Source organism: Haliaeetus albicilla, chromosome 4, assembly GCF_947461875.1.
Source record: "Haliaeetus albicilla chromosome 4, bHalAlb1.1, whole genome shotgun sequence".
NCBI lineage: Eukaryota > Metazoa > Chordata > Aves > Accipitriformes > Accipitridae > Haliaeetus > Haliaeetus albicilla.
Window position 1 is genome coordinate 456,285 of NC_091486.1, and position 27,659 is coordinate 483,943.

Here is a 27,659-nt window from a genome sequence, read left to right on the forward strand (position 1 = left end):
TCGCCGAAGGGGCCTGTGTCACACAGCCCGAACAGGCACCTGGACAGATAAAATGATTGCGGGCATTACGTGGATCCAGGCCGCCAAATCTGAAACGTGGGAAGGGTTCGGACAAGAGGTGTGGGCGCAGCGGGGCGAAAGCAACATCCACGCCGACGCTGCTTCAGTGAGGGGAATGACGGAGGCAGCGAGGAGTCGGTTAAGGCGGCAACGCCTTCTCCCCCTTCGGCCTTCGCGCCGTGATGCAGCCCAGAGCAAGGGAAGCCAGCTCGGACTGCGCCACGCTGAGCGGGCGGGGGCGAGATTTGTGCGTGCGCAGCGACGCCGGCCTGGGCGGTGGGGGTGGGGCGCGCGGAAGGAGAGCGCCGCGGCGGGACGGGCGGGCGAAGGGTTCCGCGAGCGCCGCGTGCGGTGGCGTCTGTCCTCCCGCCTTTGGGGGAGGGGTGGGGCTTAAAGGAGGGTTCGCAGTGCCCCGCTGGGGCGAGGGCAGGCGGCGGCGGCCGTCGTGCTGTGCCGCGCCGTGCCGGAGAGCGGCGGTTCGAGAGGCCGCGAGCCGCTCCCCTCAGCGGCGGCGGGTGGGCGTGACCTCTCGCTGCCGTTGCGGAAGGGCTGTGGTGGCGTTCCGCGCCGCTGCGGGCCCTGCCCGAGTGTTTGCCCCAAAGGCGCCATTAGAGTTGGAGGTGAGATACCGGCCGTCCTCTGGAGCCGTTTCCAGACTGCGTCTCCGGTGCAGCGACGTCAGATGGTGGTAGACTGTAGGCGATGATAACAGGAAGGGGGTTGGCGGTAATGCCTAGAATTGCTTTTTCTCTGAGGGGCTGCTGGTGGCTTATGGGTTGGGAGAAAATTGTAATTGCTAGAGAAGGTAATGCTGTAGTGCTAAACGCCCCTCTTGGTGACAAATGCTCCGGATTCTTGTTGCTCCCTCAGCCTGTTAAACTATTGATACCGAATCTTCTCATTCCTAGGTTTGCTTTTCTGCACTGAGCTCCCAAAAATCTCGTAACAATGAGATTAAGGCCTTGTTCAGTCTCATGTTTCCAGGTGCCAAGCTTTGTGTGACTGTTCGGTTTCTCGTAGTTGAAGGAAGTATGTTGATGTTCTTTCTACAGATAAGAGGTGTTGTTGACACTACTCAATCTGTTTAGTGGCTTTAGAGAGAATAGTAATAAAACTGGGAGAATCCTGAAGCTAAAATACATCAGATCTTTAACTACACTGGCATACCATGCCCTGCCTGAAGGGAAAAGGTATTTTGCCCTTATATATGCCTTGTGTCTCTATGTATTCATAGATACAAGTGTATGTATGCATACATTTATACATATTTATATGTCCACATATGTATATGAACATATGTATGTATATATATTTATATGTAAAAACGAATGTGTCTGTGTGTATATATATAAACACACCTGTTTGCGGTTGCCTCATAGCTCTGAAATTATTGTTCAGCATGAAGCACTTAAATAATAGTCTGCTCTTTTTAGATAAGTTAATATAAATAGCATTACTGCTTCTGTTCAGCATAAACAACTTTTAAGAGTTTTAGGCACTTTTTTTGGCTCTGTGCTTCCTTGTTCTCAGGAAGCTTGGCTGTAATCTGCAGCATGGGGAGGAACTGGTTGGAATGTACCTTTTAGGGGCTTTCCTGGACATCAGGAGTGTAAATCGCTTGTCTGATGCTGAGATCTAAACTGGTCCCTTAAGTACTCTTAAGTAGTCTTAAGTACTGCGAGAATGTGAATAGAGTTAATCTTTTGTTGTTTTGTGTAGCAGCAAATGCATTTTCTGGAGAGGTTCATATTCTGATTATTTTCTTAATAGTCACATTTTGACTAAATGTGTTACTCAGTATGTGATGTTTGACTTGTATGAAAATCAGGTCAATTCTCTGACTGGCAACACAAGCCTGTTGTTGGTATGACCCTGATGTTTTGCCATCACTAGTGTTGCTGCCTAACTCTGAAAGGTAGCAGAAATTTGAATTTGAATAAGCTGTTCAGGCCTGGAAAGGAAAATTTATCTTGGACTCTGGTCATCAAATCTTAGTGCTTGTCTGTGTTAGACCTGCAGATATGAATTTATTATTTAATCTGTTTTTATTCTAAAGAATATATACAATTGTCTACTCAATTGTACTATAGCAAGTGCTCTAAATGCTGGTTTTTTAAAAGGAGTGTATCAGCTGTTGGATCTGCAAACTGCAAGGTATAATTCATTGGAACATATTTCAGCAAGCTCCAGATTAGAATAATTTCCAGGAATCTTTTTGATACTGCTTCCTGTTTAAGTTTTTTGGGGGTCAGTGATGACATGCAAACATAGTTTTTTGGAGTTGTAAGAAGAGAGAGAACGCTAAATACATGTGGTTGTAGTTGTTGAAAGTGTTTATGTAAAAGTGTAAGATTATTTTTTGTATGCTCTTGGTATAGCTGAAGCATTGCTCTTGGGTCTATACCGTACTAATTGTATTCTGTTAGAGCAAAGGATAGTTGAGGACGAGTCTCACAATAATGAATTAAGGCCAATAAAGAGTGAACAGTATCTTTGACTGTTTGCTTCTGTAGGACTCTCCTAATGTTTACATTTTACTGTAAAACGTTCTGAACAGGCAACCCTTGATTCTATGCTCAGTTATTCTATTTTTATTATCTCCACTTGCCTTTTTTTAGGTAAATTTGTACATTTGTTAGTACAAGACTTACATTTTTTCTGTGTTACATTCCAAACGATGGGGCCTCATCCTGGTTGCATCCTCTGTGCACTGTAGTACACAAATGTTAAAGAATACAGAGGATAAAAATGACAGAGCTTCTTGGCAGTACAAGGAAAGCACTGTGCTTGCACTGAACTGAAGTTTTCTCTAGCTGTCAGTTGATGTTTCTGTCATAATGTTTTTAGTCTTTGTAAGTCTTCTGCAGTACGGAGTACTCCAAAGCCTGCCATTTTGCATTGGTTGCTGTATAAGCAGAGACACAGCATTGCTGAGAGGGGATGTAAATGTTCTTTTTAATATTTGGAGATTGCAGGGGTAAAGAAATAAATCACCTTTTCCTTCCTCTGGCGGGGGTCTCACACTTAGTCACCTAACCAGATCTCTCTAGGAAGAAAAAGTAGAACCTAGCCTGTGGTGATACAGATAACTTGATTTCACAAGAGTAGGGAAGATAATAGAAAGGAAGGTGCAGCGGCTCTTTCCCAGCAAATCAGTAGCTGTCACATCCCCAGACCATACCTGAGGTTAGCTTTTATTCTTTGCTCTTGCTTGCTTCCCATAGCCATTAGTTCAAAATAGCTGTTAGTCTTTGGAAACAAAGACTAAGCGGACTTTCTGTGATTCGTGCTTCAGACCTAGCATACTTTTGTGGCCTGCTCCCAGCTAGCAATTTAGCATTTCATTCCTGGGCTCAGGTTTATAGGTGTGATGAAACATGTTTCTGCTAATTCCATATTTTCACAAAAAAGTTTGTTGATGTGGATGGCTTGGAAGTGTAAAGACAGGATGGTTTGAAAGCAAACACAAAGACACCTTGTAACTTTCATCCTAGATTGGTAGGTAAACTTACCAGGCTTTTTTCATTTAGATCGTATTTAATAAAAATTTATTGCTATAATAATCTAGTAATTGGTATACTACTAATATACTAAGGTAGTAGCCTTCTACAATGGAGTAACGGCATCAGTGGACAAGGGAGGATCTGCTGATGTCATCTACCTGGACTTCTGTAAGGCCTTTAACGTGGTACCAGACAACATCCTTGTCTCTAAATTAGATGGATTTGATGGATGGACTGTTAGAAGGATAAGGAGTTGGCTGGCTGGCTGTGTCCAAAGAGTCGCAATCAGTAGCTCAATGTCCAGTAACGAGTGGTGTCCCTCAAGGGTCCGTACTTCGACCAGTACTATTTACTGTCTTCACCAGCGACACAGGCAGTGGCATTGAGCACACCCTTGGCAAGTTCGCAGGTGACAGCAAGTTGAGTGGTGCAGTTGATTCGTTTGAGGGAAGGGATGCCATTCAGAGGGAGCTTGGCAGGCTTGAGAGGCGGGCGAACTCATGAAGTTCAAAAAGGCTGAGTGCAAGGTCCTGCACCTGGGTCAGGACAATCCCCAGTATCGGTACAGAATGGGGGATGAGTGGATTGAGACCAGCCCTGCGAAGGAGGACTTGGGAATACTGGTAGATGAAAAATGAGGTGTGAGCCGGCACTGTGTGCTTGCAGCCCAGAAATCCAGTCGTATCTTGGGTTGCATCAGAAGAAGTGTGGTCAGCAGGTTGAGGGAGGTGATTCTGCCCCTCTGCTCGGGTCTCATCAGACCCCACATGGAGCACTGTGTCCAGCTCCGGGGTCCTCAGTACAAGAAAGACATGGACCTGTTAGAGCAGGTCTAGAGGAGGGCCAAAAAAATGGTCACGGGGCTGGAACCCCTCTGCTATGAAGAAAGGCTGAGAGCATTGGGTTTGTTCAGCCCGGAGAAGACTCGACTTTGGGGAGACCTGAATGCGGCCTTTCAGTATCTAAAGGGGGATCATAATATAGAAAGAGAGAGGCTTTTTATCAGGGCCTGCAGTGAGCGGACAAGGGGCAGTGGTTTTAAAATGAAAGAGGGTAGGTTTAGATTGGGTGTAAGGAAGACATTCTTTACTATGAGGCTGGTGAGACACTGCAGCAGAGAAGCTGTGGGTGCCCCACCCCTGGAAATGTTGGATGGTGCTCTGAGCAACCTGGTCTAGTGGAAGGTGTCCCTGCCCATGGCAGGGGGGTTGGACTAGATGATCTCTAAAGGTCCCTTCCAACCCAAACCATTCCATGCTTCTATATTCCTGCTGCAACCCTAATTAATGGTTTGTCTTCTACAGTGTCCGTTTACTCCATTGTGTGTAGTGTAGATGCAAATAATAACAAATTTGAACAGTGAACTTCTTAGCATAAATGAAATAACTAGAATAACTTGTTTTGTCATTGCTCTAAGACCAAGTAGCTACTATGTAGTCTTGCATGTTATACTGCAAAATTGCAAGTTGACATTAAAAATTTAGATACGTTAATTCTAACCAAGTCGTAAACCCCTCATCTCATTGCTGTGATTAATCTCTGATTTAAGTTGAAGATAAAACAATGCTTAGATGAAAAATCTGCCTCTGCAAATGAATTTATTATTTTTTTCCTAGAGAATGTGTCTTGTTAAGGTGGTATGTTTCATTTATGAAATAGGAGAGATAAGACTAACTGTTAAACTTTTTTTCAGATATTTTTGTTGAAAGTAGATAAAATGGCGACGTTAATTCACACTTTAGCAGATCATAGTGATGATGTCAACTACTGTGCCTTCTCATCATCGTGCTTGGCTACTTGTTCCTTGGACAAAACAATTCGTGTTTATTCTTTAAACAACTTTACTGAGCTTCCATACTCGCCTTTAAAAGGTCATACATATGCTGTCCACTGCTGCTGCTTCTCTCCATCAGGACACGTTTTAGCTTCTTGTTCAACAGATGGCACTACCATGGTTTGGGACACTCGCAATGGTCGGATGCTGGCAGTGCTAGAGCAGCCCAGTGGCAGTCCTGTTAGAGTGTGCCGATTTTCTCCTGAGTCCACATATCTAGTGTCGGGGGCAGCGGATGGGAGTGTAGTTCTTTGGAACATGCAGTCATTGAAACTGTACAGGTGAGTGCCAAATATTTTTTGACAGCCTTGTTTACGATGACAAGAATATAATTTAAGTAGTATGCTGTACTGTGTACAAGACTTGCAGACTTACACCACTGATTGATATCACGAAGAAACAGGAATAGGATTTAGAAAACCAAAAGATTATCAATAGGAGAGGGAGAAGTGCTGAGCCCCCCCCCCCCTTTTTTTTTTTTCAAGTTAAACAATGCAAACTTGAGAAGATTTAATTTTTACTGTTATCTTTCATCTAAATCCTGGGGTTTTTTAAGTTCATGGAAGTGTTTTCATTGATTTAACATGAAATCAGGATGCATTGCATACTGCATGCATCTGGTTTCTAAACAGTGGGTCAACAAAGTATGATACATAATATACAGTTAGTTAGTGGAGCCTGACTGTGCTGTGTGCCTTACACTGCATTATACGTAGTGGTATTTAATTACAAGGGTATTTGGAGTCCAGGAAAGTCTTAGAATCTTGATAGTAACCCAGCAATCAAAGAGTTTATAAACTATTGACATAGCCTGAAACCATACAGTTTAAGACATAACGGTGACAGAAAGGACAGTTCAAATAAACATTTGAAACAAAGCAGATGAGCATTTTTAGTGGTGTTGCACAGTGAAAGGCATGAACCTTAAAGTGATCTTCAAAGTCCTCCTCTACACATCTATATTTCAGTAAAGTCTTCAGGCCAGTTGTAATCTATACTTAGGCAAGACATTATTTAGGTTTTAGAGCAGTAATTACACAACATCTCTCTAAAGTTAGGAATGAAGTAAGAATTTGAGAGAATTGATGAGATGTTTCAGTCGGGATGAGGGAGCTGCCATTTTTGAAAGCCAAACTTGTTTGGTTTTGGTAATCCCCTGTCAAGCATGTTACTGCTTTTGTGGCCTCTCTACCTTTGCCTTCCACAGCAGTGATTTAGATTGGATTGTAAAATTTTTCAAAATGATTGATTTTAGTTATCTGAAATCATGTCCATAAACAGAATTCCAATAGATTTTTGCCACCTTGTTGTTTGTAATGCATACAGAAACACTGAAATGGTTGTTTTGTTTTCTGAGAATAAAGAGGTATTGTTACGTATTTTTTCTTAGTTTTCTCTTTAAGAAAAATGAGGAATTAGTATTCTGAAGTCTAAGGGTTTATCTATTTTGAGGTATTACTAGTGAGGAGGTTCTTTTTTTTAATTCAGAATACTTGTTACTGATGGGGGAAAACCCAGAAATACTAAAAAGTCATTCCTTAAAAGTAGATGCTATTAATATACGCAGTGATGCATATTTTAGACCTACATCCTTAATTTGTTCTTAGTTGAATGGTGGATGTATAATATGTAGAGACTGTATTGTTGTTTTAAGCAGAAATTATTCTACTTCGGTGTCTCCATTGTCAAGAAACAAGAAAGAACTTGAACAGTCCCATCCCCTTCACTTCACTTTTAAGGTTCATTTCAAAGTGCTAACACGCCAACAGTAGTCAGCGTAACTTTAACTGTATATACTTTGGGATGTGTGTGTATATATATTTTCAGCTGCTTAATTTTTTTTTATTATTATTGTAATTTGTAATTGTAGATAGAAAAGTGCACCTGTTTCATTTTCTTAAGGCTGAGATCAGTATTACTCAGAAATGATCAAGGTACTTAAAATTATGTCAGAGGATTTTAGTTAACCATCTAATGTCAGTCTGTGGTCTGCTGTTTCATTTGCAAGTTGATTGTGTAGATGCTAAAAAAGAGAACACCTTTTACCACACTGTTATGTCATTTGACTAAATATATGGATGGTAATTAAAACGAAGGTATCCAGTTACTTCTTATCAGCTCAGCTGTTGTAACTGACTGCCCGTTCAAATTGTGAAGTAAGATGGCTATTTAGAACATCTCTATGATGGATACGAACAACATGAAAGCAAGTTAATTTATGCGTATTTCTTAAAGTGTTCTGTATTTCCTGTTCAGTAGTTATGATACTGATATCTGGCCTGAAAGTCTTCAGTGCATTCTCTGAACATGTATAGTACTATTTATTTTACTGTTACATTTTCAGAGCAGAATCTGCAGCTTTTTGTGTGAAAGAAGGAAAGTTTTAAAAGCTGCACTAAGGAAAAAGAATTGTACATATAAAAATGGGAAGCACTGTAGTGTATTTGATAGTATTCTTAATGATAGAATTAAGGGAGTCAGTGATTTTTTTGAAGGTCTGGGTCTGATTAGAGAGACTTACAGGAAAGTTTATTGACTTCTCTTCTGTGGCATTAAGTTTGACACCTCTGGTGGTAAATAAATTTTCTATCAGCAAAAGAGAATGAGCAGCTGTTTAACAAAATACAATGACAGAGTAAATAAAACTGACGTTTCTTGCTGTATGACTGTTGCTTATGGCTGTGATTTTTCTCCTGCACTTAAAGATTCAACTATGCATGCTGGGCCACATCTTGTGTCCATTAAATGAGTGAGACACTTTCAGTTGACTTTAGGTTACTATCAGATACCCTAAAGGATGTTAGGTTGAGCCCACTTCCTTCCCAAGGATTGACCATACTTCCATATCTGCTAGGAATTTTCTTCTAAAATCAGTTTTATAAAGTGCTTTGGCTGACTTAGTTAAAATACAAAAGTCATTTTTTTCACATTGCTTTCTCTTGTGTATGAGTAGTCCAAAATTAACCCTATATCTTAAATCACAAAGTAATCTACTCAGCTATAGCTTATCACATAGATTAGTAGGTGTTCTGTTTTGTCTTTAAAAACAGAACAGAACAAATTGTGGGAGTCTCTTTTTTCCCGTTTGTATACATGTAAACCTGAGTTATGATAGTTGTGTATTTATCTTTGACTTTTAAAATCTATCCTGCCATAGAATTTTAACAGTGGATTATGCCTTTCAAATGGTAAGTCCATGCAGATTGTCTTTAGTTTGAAAATTATTTTATCACTCAGTTAAAATTATTACCTTGGGGAGCCATCTCACATTTTTCCTCCTGTGGTCAAAGATCAGGTCCTGGTTCCTGCAGCTATGCTTATTTTGCATCTCTGTCCACAGTTGGTGTGAGTTTCTCTCCCTTCTGTTACCAAGTTTCAAAGTGCAAAACTCAGAACACTTTGGCTTATTGTATCAGATTGCATTTGAGAGATCACTTCTTCAGAATATTACTTATTCTAAATTGAAATCCTTTTGCTTTTCAGATCTGGGAATGTTAAAGATGGTTCTTTGGTGGCCTGTGCATTTTCTCCTAATGGAAATTTCTTTGTCACTGGATCATCGTGTGGTGATTTAACCTTTTGGGATGATAAAATGAGATGCCTGTATAATGAAAAAGCACATGATCTTGGCGTTACCTGCTGTGATATTTCTTTGCAGCCAATTTCTGGTTAGTTACTTGACTTGTCAGGGGAGGAACATGGAAAAAAGAGTTGCTTTATTTCTCTCTAGCTCTTGTTTTCATATTCTTTTTGTCATCACTGCTCAAGATAACAAATGACATTGGGAAGAGCTGATGTTTTAGAATATTCTGAATATTCTTAAGTAAAAGCTGTGGTCAGGTTGATGACAAGGAATATACTAGGTCAACAAACAAGGTGATAAGCATGCTTATGATAGCTTTCAGTAGTTAATTATCCTGTCAGGATTTTGGAAAATGTTTGGGCAGTGTCTGTAAGTGAAGCCTATCTCCCAGGGCTAACAAGGGTGTTAGAAGATGCAGTGCTTGTTTACCATTCCCACCTTACTCTTTCACACTTTGCTTCCCCAAGGAGCAGGACCAGATTAAAGCAATGCAGAGAACTGTACTCCTAATAAACTGAATGCTTGAGCTGTGGGATGTGAATAGATAGATTGTTTTCCTGCACCTGACTTTCTCAGTTGGAGAAATTCGGGGGAGCAATGAGCCCAGAATTTCATGTGTCCCACTAAGATGTGGTACTGTTCAAATGTTTTACAGCTGTTTTAGCTGACCTCACTGTGTAAGTTGCAGTTCAGTTTTGTCATTATGTGCTGCTTCATGGTTGTGATGGGCAAGAACTTCATTTTTTTTTTTCTTTTGAGAATGAAATCTGATATTCTTGTATGTATTTGGGTATTGAGATCAAAAACATAAGGCATGCATAGTGTAGGTCCTTCTCAAGGCTGCATTGCGTGTTGTGTTCAGTTTTCATTTATTTCACATTTGTAAGGCTTTCTGCGGAACTAAAATAATTAGAACGTAGGTTTTTCTATTTGCAAAACCACGTATACTGAAAATTGCATATTTAAACTTCTAGCTGTCTTAGGGAAAGCTTTGCATTTGTGTGTACAGGCTTTTAAAATTATTGTTGTATTTTAACCCCGGTGGGCAGCTCAGCCCCCTGCAGCTGCTCACTCACTCCCCTCTCAGTGGGATGGGGAGAGAATCGAAGGGTAAAAGTGCAAAAACTCATGGTTTCAGATAAAGACAGTTTAATAGAGAAAGCAAAAGCTGCATGTGCAAGCAAAGCAAAAGAAGGAATTCATTCACCGTTTCCCATCGGGAAGCAGGTGTTCAGCCATTTCCAGGAAAGCAGGGATTCGTCACGCATAACAGTGGCTTGGAAAGGCAAATGCCGTAACTTCCAATGTCCTCTCTTCTTCCCTCAGCTTTTATTGCTGAGCGGGATGCCATGTGGTACGGGATAACCCTTTGGTCAGTTGGGGGTCAGCTCTCACGGCTGTGCCCCGCCCCCCCCCCCCCCAGCTCCTTGTGCATCCCCAGCCTGCTGGCTGGCAGCGCAAGGTGAGGAGCAGAACAGCCCTTGGTGCTGTGCAAGCACCGCTCAGCTTCTGACACATCTAACACATCCCTCTGCTACCAACGCTGCTTTGGTCACAAATACAAAGTACAGCACCGTAGGAGCTACTATCCCAGCCCAAACCAGTACAATTATGTCATGACACAGACTTTTTGTATAACTTTGTGGGAATACTGAAGAGTTGCATGTCTTAAGCTTACATAGCTTGTATAGTAGGAAGAAACTTCTGCACAAACAAGAAGTTCTATTTGAAATATCCTGGTAGAAGTTAATTGCAGTACAGGAAAGTGTCATAGCCGAACAACCAAATATTGGACATTCTGAATATAAGAGTCTAAAAAGCTGGAAGGTTAATTTGTATAAATTTTTGTCAGGTGAAAGTGTTCAATAAATAGTTAGAAAATCACATAGTCATCTGCTTTTTATGGAGGTTGGGAAATTGGGCAGGAGCATCATCAGATTTCAGAAGTAATGCTGTAACTTGTCTTAACAACCTTGTAGGAATACTTCTGTGCTTTCCGGATCTACTATGGAGACAAAGTGGTCTCCGTAAAGATATGGAGGCTTCTGTCTTCAAAGTACATGAGCTGCTCTTTCAAAGGTACCAAAAATTATAACTGAGCGGCCACTTGCATCTTTTAGTGCTAAACACAGCAATAAGTTCTCCTGTCTGGGTACCACCTTGTTTAAGGTGGTACAGAGCAGGAAGAAAGCAGAAGAAGCAGGGGAAAAAAGCAGGACAGAAGCAGGAGAAGGCTGAGGAAGTAGGATGTGAGCATATACTGCAGTCCAGAGAATTAGTGACTGACAATATCAAATCAATCAAATGTGTGTCCACTGAAAGGTATTGGGACAGCACTGAATTAATCTGTCACAACAGAAAGGGGATTAATCTTTAAATAACACCAATGGATCTTTCTTGGTGAAAATAATACACAAAAAATTCCATCATGAACTAAGAGTTGCATCTGAGGGCAAAGGAACACATTGAAGCTGAAACAGATCAGAGTGTAATTTCCACTACACTATTTCCTGTTGAGATTATACTTTTGGTTTAAAAAAAGTATGTTACCAACCCTTCAGCCTTCTGCCAAGATAGAGAGAAATAGGCAAGAAAGCAAGTATTTCCTACACCGTGGATTTTTTTAGCTGATTTATGGTCATTCTTAATTTTATTTAAGCCATATGTTATTGAAAGTCAACATTTTTCCTTTTTGTGTGTTGCTGTTTAATCACCAAGGATTGAAACTTCTGGGATTATTGGCAGGTTTAACACGTTACAAAATCCATAGAAGTAGTGCTTATCCAGTACAATTACAGCTGGTTTTAGATTGAGACTCTTTACCTACTTAATTCAGAGCAAAATTAGAACCAGAGTGTCTGATAGGTTCTTTGTGCTTTAGACTATTTGTAACAGGTGATTCTCCTATTTTTAAAGTGGATTCACAGTTGCGTAGAAGCTCATCAGATCTAGAGCAGTTGTAATGCTGTGTGGGCTTTCCTGTCCGACTGCGAAGTTTCAGTGCTGCCCTCCTCCTGAATAAGTAAACTTCAGTGAAATTACGTAGCGATACTGGTAAAAAATTGGTGTGTCTTGCTAAAATTTTCTGGTGAACCTCAGTGGAAGACAGTGTAGTCCTCCTCTGAGTTATCCCAAAGAGCTCTGCCTGTGCAACACTGTAATATCCCATTAACAAGTTGGTAACTTGTAAAATAACATCAAAGTCTGTGCATCATGACAGAATTCTTACCCAGTTTCCAAGTAACATGTTCCCAGTTACCAAGAAACATGTGTTTTTACAACATGATAGCTAATACATGCTACTCATCAGTCTGTAAGACCCAAGTCTTACACTGTAAAATCCTAGCAAAAGTGATGCACTTTGATGCTTTAATGTTTAACAAGTCCTAAGATTTGCCATAGTCGTAATAGCTCTGATTGTTCCTGTGAACAAACAGCTGTATGTATACAAGGGTTTTATTGTGATAACCATATGAAATTAAAATATACTTTATGTGGTGGAATAATGGAGATAAAATCACTGGGGTTATTTTGTAAGACACTTGACAGTAAATATTTTGACATCTCTGGTAACTACAGAGCTGGTAAGATGAGCTCTTAAAATGTCTGTTGCGATTTTCTGATTTCTAGCCTTAATCCTGGTGATTCTTGTAGGAATTCTAAGACTTGGAACTGGCAGAGGTAATGCCACTGAAGGCTTCTTATGGTGACTTGTGTCAGGCTGGTATGCCAGCTCAGTGGAGTAGAAGAGCAGAAATATTTTGTCACAGGATTTAAGAATAATAATAAAAAATTGATAATGGGATGAAACAACACATTTAGAATGGAACGTGATAATTCAGAAATGTTCATGTCCACTGAATAGAGAGGGGAAAGCTATGAAACTGTTGCTTTTGTATTTCATCTTTAATGCAGTATTTCTCGAGGGGTTGGCTGGACTGCAGTCATGAAACATCACTTTAGTTTATAAAAATGAAAAGTTGAGCATTTAAAATTATGAAAATAGCCTGTCAGATACTCTCAAATTTTGTACATGCATATGTGGTTAAGTTTGAGAACTACTGAACTGTAGAAGAAATGGATATAATCATATAATATAGGTTGAAAGACTATATTGTTGCACTCGGTAGAAGAATCAAGCATTTACCATCATGAAAAAAAAATACGAGCCCAGTTCTGGTCCTGATGTACTTGTTCAGGAAACAGTGTAACAGTGACACTTATTTCTTACTTCTACATGGTTTTACAACTTCTGCAATTATTTTTATTAACGCTTTTTAAAAGTAGTACTGAGATTAAGGAAATTTACCAAATTCCAGTGTAAGAATGCTGATGTAGTTTACTGGTATGCTGTTATTTTCAGTGCTTCTGATTCCCATTAATATATTCGAATTTTATCAGATGGTGAACATGGATTCAGATACTTCCAGATGGCTTCTTGTGGTCAAGATAATCAGATCAAACTCTGGCTTATTTTGTTTGCGGATTTCTTAGGTGTGTATAGTGTGGTTTTTTCATATTCCAGTGTCTTAAGTCTTTAGTGACAATTGACATCTAACGTCAAATTTATACTGCTGTCATGGATTCACAGCCAAACTAACCACAAGTTTAAAGTTTTCTTTTAATTGTTTAGCAGGAGAGCAGCTAAGGCATGCAGCACTTTGTGACATTGGGCCCTGTAAATTTTCTTTAGTGATCTATTTATCAATAATTGTAAAAGTAAAGATTTTAAAAAAATAAAATTCCCCCAGTTCCATCAAACTTAATGTTATGATAAACACTTGGTTTTAATTAGCATTTTTATCTTTTGGTAACCAGTAATGTTTCTACGGTGGCCTTTGAGCAGGTTGATAGGTTGAAACCTTTTAATCTGCCAGGCCAGGGAGAGGTTTCCTTTCATCTTTCAGTACATCTTAGCCCTTGAGCAAGAGCTGGAGAAATGAAAACAGTGTTGGCTCCTGCTAAAACTGCGATGTAGATGTGTGACTGCTATGTAGAGACTAGGCGGATGGCCAAGAACATCTTCAGTGGGTATTTTGTTTGCAATGTCTTTTAGATAGAAGTCTGTAATGATTACTACTGTGTGTACAGATACACATTTAATTATCTAAAACAGTTAGACATGCTAAGACTACAAAGTGAGGAAGTCAAATTAAGTTGTCTCCGTGATCTTTTATCCCCTTTTTTGTAGACAGTATGTCACAGAGTCAGATCTTTGGTGCAGCTTTAAGCTTCTGAAAGCAGCTTGTCTTATACCTTGTCAAATATGTCCATATGTAATAATTTACTTTTTGTATTTTTAGGTGTTGAATTGAAATATAAATGCACATTGAATGGACATTCTGCCCCAGTTCTGGCTTGTGCATTTTCTTATGATGGGCAGATGTTAGTTTCAGGGTAAGCAGTATCTTTTACTTGTTTAAATTTCAGACAGGTGGCTGTCCAGGTTCATGCTTCAGTATTGTAAAACAGAAAGTTCAAAAGAGTTGGAGATTTCAAAATATATTTCCAGTAATTAAAGAAAAGTTCTGTGACCTCCAAAACTATTGAAGTGTCTTTCCAATTGGTCTGTGTCTTGTGGGTGATTGAGTTTGAAATTTAGCATGTTGCAAGCTCTGTTCTCTTGAGTATTGTAATGAGATTCATGATTTCCTGGTTTTGGGGCATTTATGAGGCCTTTCATGTGGATACTCTAGCATCTGTTAAAAATACAAATCTACATTGCAGTCTTACCATCTCTTTGGGACACCATTTAGGATTTCCTTCTCACTCACTCACTGGCTTTCGGGAGCTTTTTAGAAAGTTAAATATCTTGAGATTTTTGTCTTTGATAGATTTGGTTGAAATTAAAACTTCCCTCACTGATCCACACCCAGAGTATGGCAACATAAGCCTTTTTTCAATAAAAAGTGCATGACTGAGATAACTGTAGACCTGTGTTGTTGATGTCAGCCCTATACAGAATAATGGTTAAGACCCCAAAATTAATCAGGCACCATCAGTTAAAGACTAGTATTATTAGTCTTTGTTAGAGGGTGGTAAGGGAGTTGGCAGTATCTTTGCAAGGTCACTCTGTTATGTTTGAAAGACCCAGGGGAGTGATGGGAAGATTCCTGATAACTGAAAGGATGCAAATGTCACACTTAACCTCCAAGCAGGGCAAGGTGGAGGATCCAGGGAAGTACAGGCCAGTCAGCCTAAATCCACTCTCTGGGAAGGTTATGGAGCAAATCCTTCCAGTGGGATTGGAAGCCATTTCCAAGCACAACATGTTTGGGGAAAGCAGCAGGAATTGAACAAGGGCAAAGCGAGCCTGACCAACCTGACTGCCTTCTGTGATGAGAAGGTTGGCTGTGTAAACACGGGGAGAGCAGTGTCGTTTTACACCTCAGCTTTAGCAAGGCTTTTGCTGTGGTCTCCCAATGTCTTATAGTCAAATTGGGGAGATACAGGCCAGAAAAGTGGATGTAAGTTGTGTGGAAAAATGATGGGACTGTCAGGCTCAAATGGTTGTTGGTGATCAGCAGTATGAAGATAAACTGGCAGCTGGGTTACTAGTGGATTTCCTCAGGGATTAAGCTATTGAAAGAAGAAATTATAAATGAGGGAGATGTAATCATTTATGGTTTTATGAATATTAATGACTGTATGCTTTCATTCTGCACTTCTCATGAAAAGTACTTAATCACTTCTAAACTGTTTAAGTGGCAACTTGAAATAACAAAACGATTCAACTCTAAATATTAGTTGTCTTTTTTATGAAGACTTTCTAAACTGAAACGGAAAAACTGATGTCTTGCAAAGGAAGAAGGAAAGTCTACAATAGCCAGCAAATAAACTTAAAACTATACAAACCCCAGGAGACAATAGCTTGCTCTGACAGTTTACTTTGTATTCTTTTTAAGGGACTCTTTTTCAATATTTGAAGATAGTTGTGAATGTTTGTGATCTAGAGTTATTTTATTTTCCATTAGACATACAGATTATTGTTTCCACTTATATTGTTGTTAAGGGAAATGTCTATCCCATAAAGTCTTTCAGGAAACGCTGCTGTCATGGTAAATAACTATGCATTTTGTATTTCATGAAATAGTTTGTGTATTGATTGCATTGCACCACTATATTTTATGTATTGCATTGCACTACTTCCTCTAGCCTGGTTTGCAGATGTAAAGGTTTCCAAGATAAATACAAGTGCTGGAAGTAGCTCATGGATAGCCAGAATCTGTGTGTCTGCTTTACAGATACTGCTTGCAGAGGCATAAAGTAGATGCGGTACAGACAGTGGGGAGCAGTGGGAGTGGCGGCCAGTTTGCATAAGCATTATGCAAATCCTCCACATCAGAAATTCTCATGGAAGTGCAGAGTTTTCGTATTTAACTACTGTTTTTTGTATCATGCTGGAGGTAGAGCTAATCAGTGTTGTTTTAAGGTGGGCATGGGGGGGGGGCTAGTTAACTAAGCTTTTCATAAAGTGGTGTTAAGAAATCTGTTTGCTCTTATTTTGTTTGTGAAAAAGGTTTTTTTCTTCCTCTTCTTAATTAAAAATAGTTCCCTTTTTCCTCTCTGTATCATTTTAATGTCGATGTGTTTTTTTTAAAAGGTCTGTGGACAAGTGTGTCATAATATATGAAACTGTAAGTATAGCATAGTGCAAGATCATTCCTTGGATTGCTGTCTTTAAATGTCAGCGCTGCTTCTGCAGTGTCTTATCAATGTAAAAAAATATTGAAGAATAGAAACTATATAAACCCAAAATACTGACTGTGCATTTGGGGGCGGGAGGGTGGGAAGGAGTTTGAAGAAAAATGTCTCTTGAGAATTGATCTCACTTTTTATTTACATTTCTTTGAGGGGTTTGTTATTTGATTTCTCTACAGTACAGTATTACTCAATGAATTCCATACTTACATGTTATCTTCATATTGAAGTAGGATTTTTTATTATCCTAAATCTATCTTAGCTTCCAAAGCAAGTACTGTAGCTTTTGACATAAAATCGTGCATTGTGATCATAGAAATTCTTTAGTTAATTATATATTAAGTGCACATAAAATAGAAGCATAATAAAGCAAGAAAATACTTATGTTAAATACAATGTCTTTTCTTTAAAAGACATTGTTTAGGCATTTTCTATAACACTGTTATTTCATCCTTTGTGGTTCACCTGTAAGTGGTATTTACCTTTAGCACTTTGTAGTATTAAAAATAATAGTAATTTTGCTGAAAAGGAAGGATGAACAAATTTTAAGCTTCTCCAGCTTTCTCTGCACATACTATTGTACTGATACAATTTTTCAATTACAGTTAAATTTTTTCATCAAAATCACTGAGTTGATACCTTCCCAATTTTTGGCCCAATTATTTTAGTAGTTTGAAGCTTAGACAGGTATGTAAGCAGTCCCTGAGATTTTTGGAACCCCAAAATTGAAAGATGCAGAAAACTGCAGTGTAAGTATTTCTTACTATTGTTTGTCAGCTTTTGTAGCCTTAGGTTTTTACCAAATGGGACAATGACTTTTATAGCTGTTGAGGAGAAGTGGGAACAATAAACCTTTGTGGGAGGAAGAGAGATTTTGACCTAAAATAGGGGACTTTCCTCATGATGGACAGCTCTAAAAACTGGAGTGCTGAAAGATCAATTAGTAGTTCAGGATAACTTTGCTCTTCATCTTTCCAGTCTGTCTTTACCTGTCAAAGAAATAGTATCTTTCATAAGAAGGAAAATCTTCCAAATAGTAAGTTAAACCTATGCAGAATTCAGGAATTTGTTTTTTTAGTAGCATCTAGTGGCCAAATAGGAGAACCACAGGTGTGATTAATTATTGGCCCAACTGAAAGATTGTACCATGAAGTCTCTCTGAATTTCAGATACCTCTTCACTTTTGGTCTTTTCTAATCCTAGATTTGTAGAAGAAATGGTTTTATCCACGTAAGCAACCAGCCAATATGGTTGTAATTAATTCAGTTGGTATTTCTGGCATTGTTATGCTAAAAGTTCCATGCTGGCTGATTGTTGAAGGATAGCAGTGTTCCAGTGAGTTGAATAGGGGTCTTCAAGCACAACATTCAGGTTGCATTTCTGACTCTGCTGCTGATCGGCTTTGGCAAGGTTGTATAACTTCTCTGAAGGTTAACTTCTGTCATCTTCCAAGAAGCAATATTACTCCTTATTTTGAAAGAAAGTATACAAATGAATGGACATTCTTTTTATTCTTTAAGATTTAAAATCACAAATATTCTTTTACAGAGTACTGGCAATACCCTTCATACTTTGTCTCAGCATACCAGGTAAGAATTCAGTATGATTTTGCTCTACTGTTAATAAATAAAAGAAATTAAATCCTTTTATTGTGAATTTTCATAATTTCATACTTTTTTTTTTTAATTTGTAGATATGTTACAACTTGTGCTTTTGCACCATATAGTCCCTTACTTGCCACAGGTTCAATGGATAAAACTGTGAACATATGGCAGTTTGACCTTAAGCAACCCTGTGCAGGTTAGTGTGTGAAGTATTTGTAATCTGTTCTTTAAATTTAAAGCACAAAATTATGGGACACCTTCTGAAGGTGCAAAAAACCCACTTTTTATTACACAGAGTTAATTTGTAGCCTCAGGATTATGTGCACGTTATTTATCTTTTCTCTGAATTGATTGTATTAATGTCCTGCAGAGGTATTATCTTTTTTAAAGAAAAGATATACTAGAAGTATTTTAATTTTATTAATCTGCTGTATCTTCTTTTCTGATATTTGCCATTTCTTACTCTCTGGACAGCATTTAAGAGGTGAATATTATTCCCAGAGCTCTGAAAGACTTTTTGGATAAGTATCATTGGCGATGAGTTAAACAGAAAATATGCTAATTGCAAGCATAATTGTCAACAAGAAATACAGCTTACCAGTTGTTTGTTAAAGGTGAAAAAACCAGGATAATTAATGTTACAAAATAGATCAGCATCTAAAGTATGTGGAACAAAGGTATATAGATCTTTGTTCAAAGCACAAGAGTAAGTCTGGACTTTGGTCTGCTTTTATAAGGAGGTGTGAAACTTGGTTTTGGTGTCTGCTGATACTTTTCTGTCTTTTAGTTCAGGTCAGATTTGACAGAAGTGTACGCATCCAAGAGACTAAAGTCCTCTAAACTTTGAAAATAGGGAGGTAAAAGGCAAACCCAAATTATTGGCCCCCCCCCCCCCCCCCCCCCCCCGAAGTAATGTCTAATAAGCAGCTCTTTTATTAGATGTTGGGGAAGGTATAGCACTGAGAACACTTGAAAAACAGCATTCAGTACTGCCATTGTTCTTAGAACTGGGATTTTTTAAATTGTTGGGGTTTTTTTGGTGGGGGAGGGTGGTGTTTGGGGTTTTTTTTAACTGTCTTTTATGTTTCTTTTCTAAAGGAAATACTGTAGAAAATGAATCTAAGGTGACTGTTGAGGACTGGTCAGAGGACGATGTTTCAGCCTGGCTTTGTGCCCAAGACTTAGCAGACTTTGTTGGGCTTTTCAAAATGAATAACATTGATGGCAAGGAACTGCTGAATCTTACTAAAGAAAGTCTGACTAATGAATTAAAAATTGGTAAGAGTATAGAAATCCAAATAGTTTTTAATCTTTAGAGTAAATGTGTGAAATGTTGGAATGAAAATAAGTTAGTTCCATACATGGATGTTTTTGTCCCTGAAATGAATTTTTATTTCATTACCAGGGCTGATAAAAACCCCTAATGTCACATTATCCACAATACTCTTTTTTTGTTTGTTTGTTTACTTATACCTAGAGACATAAAGTGCACTTCCACCAACAATGCCATGTTAAGTAGTCTTACCCGCTTTTTGTTTCTATTTTCCTTTTGATATCTTGTATCATTACGCTGTGGAAAAGGAATTTCAGCTTTTGTGCATACTTAATGATTCTGACTTTGGTAAATAGGGTACTCTATAGTTTTTCTATCAGTCTGCAAAAGTGCCATATTTATAATACTATGTGATCAATTACCTTGAATTTAGCAGTTAAATTCTTCAGTGCAGTGTTACCATAATTGAAAAACACAAGGTATGTTTTAGTTTTCACTTATTTTGGAGATGAAGCATTTGATGTTGACATTTAGTAAGGATCAAGCAAAGCTTGCCCGGCTCAGACACTTTATAATTCATCAGGTGTCCTAGTTAATACATTGTCCTGTCACTTTATTGCAAAACTGTGATTACTTTTTGGAAGCAATCACAAGGAAGTGCTGTATTAGTAATGACTCTACAGCAGTAATTCTGAAATAAGAAATTTAAGGATGGTGAACTACACTGGAACTTTCTGAATATAAACTATTCATTTTGATGGCTAGATTTCGGTGTAGATTAGGTGCTGGTATGTTTGCCAAAGTGAGAGCAAGTATAGCAAAAGGCTGCAGGCATTAAGAAACCTTTTAAAAGGTACAGGTTTATTTTTAGAAGTTCGTATTCTTCATTGTAGGAAGACTGCTCCCTTCCTTTTTTGTTTTATATGTGTGTGTGCGTGCGTGGTATTGATAGTATCAGATCATATTATCTCTGTGCATCAGCTAGCTTTGTTGAATTCTAGAAATCAACAGAGATGCTGGGAATCTGTTAGGAATTGTCATCCACGAAAGACATTTAGCTTCATCAGTTTCTGCACACGTTTTCTTTAACATTAGAGTAGCCTAAAACTCTGTTGCAGCAATCACCAGCTGAGGCTAATCAAATAATGCTGACTAGAAAGTTATGTGAGAATTGAATGCAGTGTGACCAATGATGAGAACTGACCTGCTGAACATAGCATTCTCTATGGGGAAAAAAAATCAACAAAAGCATGTGTTGCATAATAGATTTGTAATGACACTATCAAGAACAATTTCAAACTCAAATAAGAAAATAAAATCTGAAGTTCTAAGAGCCCACTGTAAGGCAGGCTGTAAGATGCAAAGGATGGATGTGGCTTTAGACAGAGTACATGTAGAATACAGGCTGATTATGGGAAGCTGTTGCTTTCTGACTCACTTGCTATAAAAGGATGCAGTGAGGATTGATTGTACATATGAGCTGAAGTAGCTTCAATATGTTCTTTCCCATTATCAAGTAAAATACTCATTGCTCAGTCTCTGTTCTCAAGAGTTTGGTCTTTTGCCATGCTTTTTCTTCAGTAGGTACTTTAACACCCATCATAAGATTATAGGATAAGGAGTCAAATTTTCACAGGTATCAGGCAGCTATAAGAAATTCTTACAAAAGCTCTAACTGAAATCATTTACTGTCTTTATAAACATAAGCTACTCCACAAATATGAACCAGCATATATGCAATGTGAAGCAATGAGTTCCACTTTAATGGTTATATGAAAGATGTTTTTAAAGCAAAATAATGAAATATACTACTCAAAGTCACCTAATAAAATTATTCAAATCGATCAGTTCTGAAATGGTAAATGCTTGTGATTCTGCTTCTACATATCATTCTACAGCTATAGTTGGCACAGAATAGAAATTGTAGCCTGATATATTTGACTTGAAGAATTGCTCTCTATCTGCCATAGCTCAAGCTTTTACAAAATAGGAAAACACTGTCTAAAAATTACATGTTTTTCAGTGTTATTCCAGTTTAACTAAATTTTAGGAGTCTATCACTATACAAATGAGTACATCCTTTCTCTTTGATAACCTGTTTTCTTTGCTCTAAAAATGCAACATTTACCAGTTCCATAAGATCTTGCCAAAGAACTCTTGAGGTTTTTTTAGAGTCTTTGCAAAGGGAGTTTTTTTAGACCATTTTACTTGATGATTGATAGGATAGGAGCTTTTTCTTCTAGTATTTTTTATTAGCTGCTTATTTCTTGTTCAGTTAGTCTTTGCATCAGCTCTGATTTGCATTTAATATAAAGGGTATCCACACGCCTTTGAAGGCATTTGATCTAAGAGAAAGCGATCAGCAAGTGGTTCACATAACATTTCATTAGCTTCTTTGATTGTTTTTGACAGCTTTTTGAAAGAATGCTTCATTACCATGCAAATGGAACTAGCCTCTTTCTAACCTAATTGTCATATAATATAAATAACACTATATTAAACTCTGTAAGGTGTTGAGCAAAAGTAAAGTGACCATTATATACATCTGGCTGAAAAACTTGTGTACATTCAACAAAGTTCAGGATTTCTCATTCTTAACAGACACAATGACATATTCATTGCAATTCTGTGATGCAGTTGAATCAGAAAAGAAATAATACACATCCTCTTCCAATTCAGAATAGAAAGTGGGGGTACATTGTTCCATGCCTGCATCCTTTTTTTCCTATCAGGCTAACTGAATTTGTTAATGTAAGGTGAATCTTGTCTTGCAGTTTGTTTGCAGAGGATGGGCAGGAGGTGAGACTAGGTCTAATTTTTGGAAAACCACATCTTCAGTTTAGGGTTTAGTGCCATACAGAGTATTTTGTACTGTAATACAACAAATTGTAAAGAAGTTGGAGGCATTCCAAATACTTTCCCTTCTTCTGCAGCACATTGAGAAGGCTTCTTTTCATGTGACTCTATTCTGATTTGGGTTAGGTATGTCAACAGAACAGATTGTCTTAAAGACAGTACAATCCTTTCCTCACTTACTGCAGGGTGTTCTTAGATTAGAAAGCAAGGATGAATATGCATAAACTGAATTCTGAAATATCTGATCAGCTTGACTTTGTCTTCTCTTCATCAGCAATGTGCTATCAAAGATGGGGTTTTTTTTGTCTTCCTCTTCTGGTTTTAAGGTTTCACTCTAGGTACGTACAAAAAGTATGAGTAAGTTCTTTCCTCTTTCACATCTTTGTCAAGAAACTCTGGGTCTGAGAATGAGCCTGAAAACAATACTTTGGAGCAGAATTTGAATCACTTGTGATTCACCGTGCCCTACATGTATACTGACATAGGAGTAAACTTCGGGGGAATTTCTCAGTATAGCTTAAACAGAAAATTGCACGTGCTTTGCCTGTATCAACAAAATCTTATTTTGAGTGTTATTTATAACTAGTTTTCAAAAGATGATGTGTCATGGACAATTCTTAATTAAATCCCTGACTAGAGATTTAATCAGAAGGTAGTTAACTGAAGTGCAAACTGGATGCAATATTCTTTAATCTGTTTACATCAGAGGAATTTAGGAAAAATTGCCCATGTGATGAAGATTGTGGAAGATGCCCTCAAAATCCAGTTATAACTACAGAATTATTTGGTTCCTTTTTTACCTTTCTTTCCTTTGGTTATATTCTTAATTTTTCTTGATCCCAAACTGATCTCGTACATTTTTACAAAATTGCCATGCAGCTCTTCCTAAGAATAAGCATGAACTTTTATTGTATTTTAATACTATGTTTCAATTCTTACATTGTCTTTATCTTTACATATGTCATTACATAGTCCTTAAGGAAATGTAGGTTAATTTTTTTTCTTTTGCATATATTTTTCTTCCTCGGTGACATATTTTGTCTTTCCTGATTAAAATGACTTGCATATCAGTGTGACTGAGTTTTATCCCTTTGCACACATTGTTTGAGGCAGCTGATTAATTGTATGGTGAAGCTGCAAGCACTGGTGTGTTAAGGCCAGTCTGCTTGGCACTCTGCAGACGGAGTAGAGCAGCTGGTTGGAAGGCTGTTGTATGAACTCTCTATTTTAGTACTGAAGACGGAAGATGAACCAGAGTAGGAACTAGTATTTACCACTACTATATGGGAAGAAAAAATTGTGACACACTTACAGGTTTTTGACATAAAACAATTTTTAAAAGGAGGCATGTTTTATGCTGCTGCAAGATGAAGATTACTGATATCTGGGATGCATTTCCAATCTTGACAGGTTAAAATTGTAGTGTGACAGTTTATAGAACTTTAAAATTACTTTTCTCATTGTTAGATTTCTTTTTTCCTCTTATACTCACAACTAAGTTGGAAAGAATGGCTGCTGTCTCAAACACAGATACAGCTCTTTTTTCAGATTCACAGCTATTGTATATTCTCAGTAAATAGGTAATAATAAGTACTCAGATCAGTTTTAGGATACTTAAATAAACTTGTGGTCCTTCATGGGGGAATAAGCGTTAATTGGTATTTGTGATGCCTTACATGATCATGAATACATTGGAATAGGCTGCCCAGGGAAGTGGTTGAGTCACCATCCCTGGAGGTATTTGAAAAGCGAGTAGACAGGGTACTTCAGGACGTGGTTTAGTGGGCATGGTTGATGGTTGGACTCAATGATCTTGAAGGTCTTTTCCACCCTAAATGATTCTATGATTCTATGAATAAGAGTTTATACCACAATATGTACATTGTAAAGAGAAGAGTTTGCAAGTCCCACAGATCTCAGATTAGAGTATTCTTTCTTTAAAAAAACTACAACCAAAACAAATGCAATTTTCATAGACTTAGATAAAATACCAGCACTCAGGCTGCACAGGTCATTTTTATGCAAAAGAGATTGATTATGTTTAATTGAACTGAATTGAATGAATTGAATCTTTACTAAACCCAAAGATTCTTACTGCTCACAGTAACAGACCCTTCTTCCCCTAGCCATCTCCACAATTGGATTTTTATTTTTTTTTTTAAGGGATTTTGTTTTCTGCCAAGAATCAGCTCTGTGACCTTCACTTGCAATAGTACATTGCTATATCTAATTTGAGAACATTTGTAATAATATATTCATATACCATCAAATCTAAAAATACCAGTTGTGAACACTAAGTGTATGTTAGACTGGAGCTGTACATCAGTATAAAAGATAATGATGACTAGGCTACTGGGCATTTTAATCATGTTTTTTGAAAACAATTTCTTCTGAAATGTCGTTCTTCCATCCCAACATGTAAGATGTTCAGTTTTGGTCAGAAGTTGCATGCATTTTTGCAGCATGAGTTTCCTTTTGGATACAGCTGTCTGGGGGCTTTTTTCCCCCTAAATCAAATATGCACTATGTTTGTTTACATGGAGTGAGTGCATGGTCCTTTCACAGCTTTCTGCTTGGGCTGTCTTGTTTGATAGTGAAACCATAAATGTAGGTCAGTCATTTAATTTAGCATTTTCAATAGCGTAATTGAAGCACTGATGTCTTATGCTGCTTTACAGGTAGTCATGCCACTATGGTATTTGGTTTTGTTTCTTGTGAATGAGAAGTATAAATCGATTCTGCACAATCTGTGGGAATAAACGGAGTGTGTGTATCCCCACCACCTCCCCACCTTTAGTGGTTGGAATCAAGCATCAAACTTGATGAGAATTTAGAAAAGATTTTGGTTCCCATATATTAATCTCAATATAATATGTAAGTGTAAAGCCCTACTGTGAATCCAAATTTAAGTTAGCAGCTTTTGTGCCATTTCATAATATTTTCTGTGCCAGATATTTAAAAAAAAAAAAATAGAGAGTTGAGCAACTTATCAAGATACTCTTACTTTGTTCTCTAGAACTGATAGAAGAGAATCAGTTTAGCAGTAGCAGTGTTGCACAGTAGTGAGGTCTGGTGGGAGCAATCTCATGCATTGTAATAATAAAAGAGCTCTATTACTGAGACCTTGAGCAAAAGGTAGAGATCTGTGTGTATCATGAGGTCTTCAGTATGTCTTACCTAGGTTTTTTAAGGTTTATCATAATCTTGCCAAGGGGATTATCCACAGTGAGGTTATTTTTTTTTGTTTTTTTAAGAATGGACAGTTGGGAGTAAATGAAGCTTTATGGTTTTATTGATACTGTGTGAATGAGAGTGCACCTCATTATAAATGTGATGCACTTTTCTGGGGAGAGGAATGCCAGTGTACGATTTAATTGTAAAGATAAGTTACTTCCATTTTGATACAGGTGCTTACACAAGCATTGCCTGAACATTGAGGTGCTGCAAGTCTAAGACCTTATCTTTCATGAAATAGGAGCATACAACAATGAAGTGTAATTTGCAGGCACAGTGTACAAACACACCTTATTGTTGTTTTGATGCATTGTTTGAAGACAGCAAAGCTACTGTTGATGCGTCTTCACTTTATCAGCTTGAGTGTGTCTGAACTAAACAGTCTGAAAGAAAACAAGGCAGCATGGCAGAACCACAACTGTGTTTGTAGTTTTATTTTTAGATTAGGAGGACATTAATCTTTTAAAAAACACAGGTTCAGGTATTCTTCAGTTGTCCCTTTGTAAGCCATAGGACAGCAATACTATGCAACAGGTGTAGTGTATTGTAACAGATGTAAATGCCCTTGTATGACAAAAGCTAATGTGAAGGTTAAGGGAAATCCAGCGAATTGCACTTTTACTGAAATGGCATGTCCTTACATTTAGCATGACTGGAAGGCCACTGCAGTCAGTAAAAAAGCAATCAGTCCCTGTAATGTTAGTGGTATTCAGATTTTTACTCTGTAATTACTTTTTTAATCCCTGCAAACAGACAGTCATTGCGCTAATAGTGTGTTTTGTAACATATCAGTCACTTAGAGAAATAACTGTATTTGTGGCTTGAAATTAGTTCTTTATACTGTGCCAGCTCCTTTTATTTTGGATCTTGCCATTTTATGGTTTGTATTAAATTTAAAGCAATGTTTATGTTAATTTAAATATTTTAAGCTTTCAAAGTTGTGTCAATATTTTAAAGGCATTTTTTTTAAGACTAATATCAAAAAGCCATTCTAAGATTTGTTGATGAGCTTTTTCAGGGTTCCTCTGGCAGGGTAATGTTTTGTTATTTTTTTAAAATATGGCACAGTTAGAAGTTAAACACTCACTCTGTCATGGTAGAGTGGGAGAAAGACACAGCTTAAGAAGTGAATGGGCGTGATACTTGCCTTGTGGCAGAAACCAGGAGACTGACAGATGATGTGGGGGGAAAAAAGGGGGTATTAGGAAGGTAATTTTGCACACATGCTATCATAGAATCACAGAATGGTTTGGGTTGGAAGGGACCCTCAAAGTTCATCTAGTTCCAACCCCCCTGCCATGGGCAGGGACACCTTCCACTAGACCAGGTTGCTCAGAGCACCATCCAGCCTGACCTTGAACACTTCCAGGGATGGGGCATGCACAACCTCTCTGGGCAAACCTGTCCCAGTTAAAACAAATTCTTCCTTGTGTCTAATCTAAACCTACCCTCTTCCATTTTAAAACCACTGCCCCTTGTCCGCTCACTGCAGGCCCTGATAAAAAGCCTCTCTCTTTCTATATTATGATCCCCCTTTAGATACTGAAAGGCCGCATTCAGGTCTCCCCAAAGTCGAGTCTTCTCCGGGCTGAACAAACCCAATGCTCTCAGCCTTTCTTCATAGCAGAGGGGTTCCAGCCCCGTGACCATTTTTTTGGCCCTCCTCTAGACCTGCTCTAACAGGTCCATGTCTTTCTTGTACTGAGGACCCCGGAGCTGGACACAGTGCTCCATGTGGGGTCTGATGAGACCCGAGCAGAGGGGCAGAATCACCTCCCTCAACCTGCTGACCACACTTCTTCTGATGCAACCCAAGATACGACTGGATTTCTGGGCTGCAAGCACACAGTGCCGGCTCACACCTCATTTTTCATCTACCAGTATTCCCAAGTCCTCCTTCGCAGGGCTGGTCTCAATCCACTCATCCCCCATTCTGTACCGATACTGGGGATTGTCCTGACCCAGGTGCAGGACCTTGCACTCAGCCTTTTTGAACTTCATGAGTTCGCCC

The 27,659-nt window shown here is 38.4% G+C and overlaps 1 protein-coding gene across 11 annotated transcripts in view; it reads left to right on the forward strand.

The window, feature by feature from the left end:
• The first annotated feature begins 416 nt into the window (after nt 1-416).
• WDSUB1 (WD repeat, sterile alpha motif and U-box domain containing 1) overlaps nt 417-27,659 on the forward strand; it is a 40,849-nt gene continuing 13,606 nt past the window's right edge. The window contains exons 1-9 of one of the 11 annotated variants that reach the window (XM_069780588.1): nt 417-680; nt 5,257-5,678; nt 8,881-9,065; nt 13,382-13,474; nt 14,284-14,377; nt 16,584-16,617; nt 18,230-18,270; nt 18,375-18,481; nt 19,384-19,563. In XM_069780588.1, the coding sequence (XP_069636689.1) occupies nt 5,281-5,678; nt 8,881-9,065; nt 13,382-13,474; nt 14,284-14,377; nt 16,584-16,617; nt 18,230-18,270; nt 18,375-18,481; nt 19,384-19,563 (1,132 nt within the window). In that variant the 5' untranslated portion in view covers nt 417-680; nt 5,257-5,280. The other 10 variants (XM_069780587.1, XM_069780581.1, XM_069780583.1 and 7 more) reach the window with 10 other exon arrangements.